The sequence below is a fragment of the Geotrypetes seraphini genome, chromosome 7 (genome assembly GCF_902459505.1).
Source record: "Geotrypetes seraphini chromosome 7, aGeoSer1.1, whole genome shotgun sequence".
Classification (NCBI taxonomy): Eukaryota; Metazoa; Chordata; class Amphibia; order Gymnophiona; family Dermophiidae; genus Geotrypetes; species Geotrypetes seraphini.
This window is the reverse complement of record NC_047090.1, coordinates 134,560,372-134,566,787: the sequence shown is the minus strand read 5'-3', so window position 1 is coordinate 134,566,787 and position 6,416 is coordinate 134,560,372. Positions and strand designations below refer to the sequence as shown.

Below are 6,416 nucleotides of genomic sequence, written 5' to 3'. Positions count from 1 at the left end.
TTCCTCCAGGAACTTGTCCAAACCTTTTTTTTTTACTACCAGCTACATTAACCCCTGTTACCACATATTCCTTTTTCCCAAGAAGATGGAACAACACGAAGCCGCATTTTAGGATGGTACTTGTGACCCAAATAGCTCTCGTTTGCCTAGCAGCATAGCAAACACTGGCCACTCCACTGACCTAAAATCTCTGTAGGTTGTAGAGGTCAGAGGCTGATGATTAAATCATATTGCAGCCAAATCAAGGAGCAACAAATGGAAATGGTTGCAAAAAGTCACAGGAAGCTCCTCTAGATAGCTTTGCTGCAACATGCCACAGGCAAGAGATAATAAGTATGTGTGAAGCAGCAGTATAAGTCCTGATAAAATAGAACCACAAAACAGAAGCTGCCATTTCCATATGGTTTTACCACTGCATAGAGTTCTGTTACTCTTAAACATGCCAATGACTTCACAGAATTAACAAACACACCACTTCCAGGCAAGAGCTTCTTCAGTGGCCCACCACCGGTAAGACCCTAGTACAGAGCATCCTAGTACACAGTTCACACTTTTCCTGAACTTTCCTGCTTAGACCAAAACACAGCACCGGATGTGTATTTTCAACAGACTGTAATCAAAGTTCTATTTGCTCCTTGATCTATCACCACCACCCTTTTATAAGGAGTAGCTAGAGACTCACCAATTCGTGTGCCTACATTTCCTCTGCTTGTCTCCAGAGAAAGCGAAGTTGCTTACCCATAATGGGGGGGTTCTCTGTAGATGGCAGGGGAATGGGGTTCTCTGTAGATGGCAGGGGAATGCAGCCACACTTACCCTTCTACCTTCTCCTCCAAGACATGTATGTATTTTTTCAGTTAGAGACTAAACTGAGTATCAAGGGGAGGAGCCACTGAAGGCGGGAGTCCTTGCACATGCTCAGTAAGCCCAAAGCTTACTATTGCTAGGGGAGAGCACCGACGCACAAGATCAGTCTGAGAACTTCACCAATAAATGTGGCTGCATTCTCCTGCTGTCTACGGAGACTCCCCGTTACAGGTAAGCAACTGCACTTTATTTGCATCAACATCCTGGAACTTAAAATTCTGACAGGAGAATAACCATGCTTAGTAGAGACATTGCTGCCACAACAAAACAAGTAGTGGGAGATATGTTGTCTTTACAAGTGCTTTGTTTTTCATTCTTGCTGTTCCACTTGAGAAATGACAGCACCGCTTTTGCATGGTGTAGGGGTTGGGGGAAGGGATGTGCATTTGATAGAACTGATTTTAGAAAGTCTGGCTTCATCCATGCATCTTCCTAAAGCCCCATATCCTTTGCCCTAGGTTTTCTTGCTTTCTGGTTCTTCAGTGGCATCAGCCTGTGGCACTGCGAAGGCTTGCTGGTACAAGTGTCTGTGAGTTGCTGCTGCATTATACAGCTTGTACAGAGCCTGGGAGCAGAAGTACAGTCAAGGGTCAGTAAAACAGAAAACCAGTAAGGTCTGACTGCATGCAAGGAGGTTCCTTACATTAGTCTTTAGAAATGTTTTCTGACTGAATGCAATGAAATCACAACAGTAGTGGACTTACAACTTGATTTACACATACGAGGTCTGTTCAAAAAGTTCCAGGACAGTTTGAATGGCGCACCAACGGGAAGTTTTTTTCAGGCGACAATGAGTAGCTTGAAACCTCCTTTTTTCCATTTGTTGATATCTGTTTTCGTCTCCAACCTATAGCAGTTTTTGTGAAAATGTGTTTTGGTGATCGGCTATTTTTCATCATGTGTGACCTCAACAAGCAGTGCTACAGCGTGAAGTTCTGTTTTAAATTGGGTAAGATCGCTACAGAAACTTATGAAATGTTGAAATTGGCTTATGGGGAACATGTCATGAGTCGTGGAAAGTGTTTTGAATGCATCAAAATTCACGAATTTTGTACAAAAATGCAATGACAATTCTTCCCCAGCCACCTTACTCTCCTGACTTGGCCTCTGCTGATTTCTTCTTGTTTCCTAAATTTAAATCCACGCTGAAAGGAAAGCGATTCGACACCATTGAAGACAAAAAGCAAAATTCGCTGCAGCAACTTTTGGCGATTCCTAAAGATGCATTTAAGGACTGTTTCCAGAAGTGGAAAAGACGTTGGGAAATGTGTATACGTAGGGAAGGGGAGTACTTTGAAGGGGACCCAATGGAATAAGTTCTAAGGTTGTTTAATAAATGTTTATACAATCAGTCCTAGAACTTTTTGAACAGATCTTGTATTAAACAATTTAAGGCATGCTAATTTTGCATATGTCATGCAGTTGGACAAAATTTACAGATAAAGCACTTTCAGACAGGTCTATGACAGCAAAACAGTCCATGCACTGAGCTTTTCAGAGGCAGAGAATTGATTTAATCAATAATTTTAAAATGGAAGCACAGGGTAAAGTGTGGAGCTGACTATTATTATTGTATGATCCTCTTATGAAATTAGATTGTTTTGTAAACATGATCGTGTAATAGTTTAAAGCAAAAACACTCCCCTTGCTTTAAGAGTGATTTAATAGTAATAATAAATCTCTTAGACAGGGTTTCAAAACAAATTTTATGGGTCCTTATAATCTACAGCCAAAAGCATAGTCACTTGTGGTATAAATACATCTTAAAATGTAATATATAGAAATAAAACAAAAAGGAGATGTGATACTTTTTTATTGGACTAAATGTATTTTTTGATTAGCTTTCACGGGTACCCCGTTTTCTTCAGATCTGAAGAAGGGCTACCTACAAAAGTTAATCAAAAAATGCATTGTTAGTCCAATAAAAAGGTATCACCTTATCTCCTTTATGTTTTGTTTTATTTCTATATATTATCTTTAAAAGTGAACTAACACGCGGCTACCACACCCTTTTTAGCTTAAAATGTGAAACCATCTGAGAACTGTAAAAGCAGCTGAAGGTTTCTGTGTGGTGAGGTGGTAAAGAAAAGTTTGCACTAAGTGGCCGTAGTGAAGTTTGAGCTGCACTGGGGCTTTTTCCTCTTCAGCCCCACAGCAGAGGATAGAACCCATAATCACAAAATGAAATGCTTTAGTATTTAGCAATCACTAGATTTAATGGCTTCAATCTATTAATTTTTGAGTAGAGGCAAATATTCAATTAATGCCATACTCGATAATGTCTTGACGTTCATATGATCACTTGTTATTACAGAAATTTCATACTTATTTCATTTCACTCATAGCATAATCTTCTCAGACTTCTTCTTAACCCTTTATATGGCCTCAGTGGCTATTTAGCAAAGCAGCTATGACTAGAGAATGACACGGAGACAAATTTTTCCCCGTTCCTCTAGGAACTCAATTTTCCCATCCCTGTGCATTGTGTCGCTGTCCCTGTCCCCGCCCCATTCCTGTAAGCTCTGCCTTAACTACACAAGCCATGGACATTTATGATTATAAAGTGTTTGAGGCTTGGGCAGATGAGGACAGAGCTTGTAAGAACAGGGCAGGGACAGGAAAAGAACTCGACGCGACGAGAAAATGAGTTCCCGAGGGGACGGGGAAAAATTTGTCCCCGTGTCATTATCTAGCTATGACACCTAGAACATGCTGGCTCTTACTAAAATTTAACAAATAGCATTCTAGATATTAAGAGAGGGAGTTATCAAGCCGTGTTGTGACTATAATGTGTATTAAAGAAAAATAATGCAAGTTGCAGTATATTTAACATTGTCATAGGTTACATGGTAATGAGATGCAAAACATACAAATACATGAAAAATATCTCATTACTAAGTAAATTCTATAGGTGGAAACATATCACCTGGGGTTATTGGGGTTATTTGTGCAAAGCTGTACCCTGATGCTCCTGAGCATGTCTTAAAAGGGTCTGCCTAAAGGGTGTCAGGTCAAAACCGCGGAAGACAAAGGCGCGCGCCGACAACTGAGCGCAGCACGTAGGTGCGCACCGAAGAAAATAACTGTTTTTAGGGGCTCCGATGGGGGACCCCCCCACTTTATTTTATACAGATCGCGCTGCATTGTGGGGGCGTTGTGGGGGGTTTGGGGAGTTGTAACCCCCCACATTTTACTGAAAACAGGGGAAAAGTTAAGTTTACAGTATAATGAGGGGGGTTACAACCCCCCAAACCACCCACAATGCCGCCGCGATCTGTATTAAGTAAATTGGGGGGGCTCCCCAACAAAACCCCCCGTCGGAGCCCCTAAAAACACATTTTCTTTGACGCGTGCTTCCATCTTGCGCTCAGTTGTCGGTGCGCGCCTTTGTCTTCCACGGTTTTGTCTATGAACTGCCTAAAGTAACAGCTGTTCCCCTGAAGGCTCCCCCCCCCAGACAAGATCTCTTGAAGTATCCCAAGCAGCAGACTTCCCCTAATCTCTTGTAACCCTAACCTTAGTTCTACCTTCAAACATCTCTAGTGTCTACTGGGCTTGGACAGGAGAAATCTTCATTCACTCGCCCTTACCGGTGCCAGGTGCTGTATTACTATGAGACTACTGCTAGGGGTCATTGTTTCCTAAGTCTTGGATCTATTTGCCTATTCTTGTGGATAATAAGTGGTCATTTCTGTTGGGATAATTGTTCTTTTCTTTTTCTTTTTGAAATATTTCTTATTTCTGAGGTATCTTTATGATGGAGACATGTAACATTAAAAACCATCTTAAAAAAAAAAAAAAGCTAGGGGTCACCAGTGCCATTTTGAACCCTGTGCTGGCAACTCTTTGAGTAGAGAATGACTGAAATTAAATCTTCAGCCAAAATTTGCTGCATAATTTTGGCTGAATCTGAAACCAGGGGGCATAACACCACAACCAAAAGCAGGTCACATGCCTCACCAGCTCTTGGTGCCTAACCCATCCCAAAAAAAACAAACAGGCTGCCCTCCCACCACCTGGAGGCCCTCCCTGGGCCTTTCTTAGAAGGCCTGTTGGTCTAGTGGCCTAGTTGAAGCAAAAGCAATCCATAATTACGAGACTGTCACTGGAGGTTGCAGCAGCCATTTTGAGATTGGAACCAGGGTGGGCAGGAGTGATCCCCAGTGTGCTAACCAAACATTGATAAATATTTTTGGAGGGGGCATTTTTTACACTAACCAAAGTGTAGCTACATTATCATGTGCTAACCAGGGCAGGATTAACCAATAGGCCAAGTAGGCACGTGCCTAGGGCCCAAAATAGTCAGGGAGGCCCTGATGAAGGGCATCAACATTGTTTTTTCCAAACGACGATGGGCCCCTCCAGCATCAATAGGCAACGTGCCCCCCCCCCCCGATCGGCAACACGTTCCCCCCAGTCGATGGAAAGTAAGACAAGCAAGAAATTGTGGGTAAGAAAGGCAACGGGAACTGTAATTGTGCAAGCGGTGCTGCTTGCCCAAAGCTTCCCTCTGACACAGCTTCCTGTTTCTGCCTGGGAATATGGTGGGGTGGGGTGGGGCGGGGCAGGTGGCCCAGAGGCCCTTGACAAATTAATCCTGCCCTGGTGCTAACTGGTTAGAGCACAAATAGTGCAGGAGCCCTTGCCACTTACAAATAGGGTGCCAGTAGGTACACATGCAGTAATTTGACAAAATGGCTGCATGCTAACGGCAACATTATCACACAGCTATTACCATATATACTTGAATATAAACTGAGATTTTGGGGCCAAAAAATGGCCCCAAAATGGGGGGTCTTGGTTTATATTTAGGTCAATATTGACCCACCCCCCTCCCAAACCTGTTGCAAGCCTCTTCCAGGCCTGTCATAAGACCTGGTGGACCAGTGGTGGGCCAGGACATGAGGGATCCTTTCCATCTCCTGCTCCGACCAACTTTTATTTCCCTCCCACCCCACCGCATCCCCCGGTGTTCCTGCTAAATCCCTGGTGGTCCAGTGGTGGGCAGCAGCCAATCAGCTAGCAGCTCTGCATGGGCAGGAACAATGGGAGGTCATTCCTGCCCATGCAGAAGCACTAGCTGATTGGCTGCCGCAATTTCACGCAGCAACCAATCAACTAGCACCTCTGCACAGGCAGGAGTGAAAGAAGGTTGCTCCTTCTGTGTTTCACCGCTGGACTACCAGGGATCCGAAAGGTATGTGGGGGACGGTGGAAGGAGGTAAAACTTCTGAGAGTCGTCCGAGACAGGAGGCGGGAGGGAACCCTCCTGTCTCGGCCCTCTGCTGGACCACCAGGAGTTATGGCAGGCCTGGTGGAGGCATGTAAGGCATTGGGAGGAAAGGGGACAGGGTAAAGAACCTTTCAGTACAGGGAAGGAGGGGAGCTGGGTGCAGAGATTGGCAGGGGAGGGAGAGGGCTGAATGCAGATCCGGGCTGGGAGGGGGGCTGGGTGCAGAGACTGGCAGGGTAGGCAAGGGAGTAAGGGGGGGAGAGCTGGATGCACAGCCGGCAGAGCAGGAAGGGAGGGGAAACAGAGTGCAGAGCCT

The 6,416-nt window shown here is 44.4% G+C and overlaps 1 protein-coding gene across 1 annotated transcript in view; it reads right to left on the bottom strand.

The window, feature by feature from the left end:
- Positions 1-739: 739 nt before the first annotated feature.
- ATL1 (atlastin GTPase 1) overlaps positions 740-6,416 on the bottom strand; it is a 100,694-nt gene continuing 95,017 nt past the window's right edge. The window contains exon 14 of the mRNA XM_033953015.1: positions 740-1,432. Coding sequence (XP_033808906.1) covers positions 1,322-1,432 — 111 coding nt within the window. The 3' untranslated portion in view covers positions 740-1,321. The remainder of the gene's footprint in view (positions 1,433-6,416) is intronic.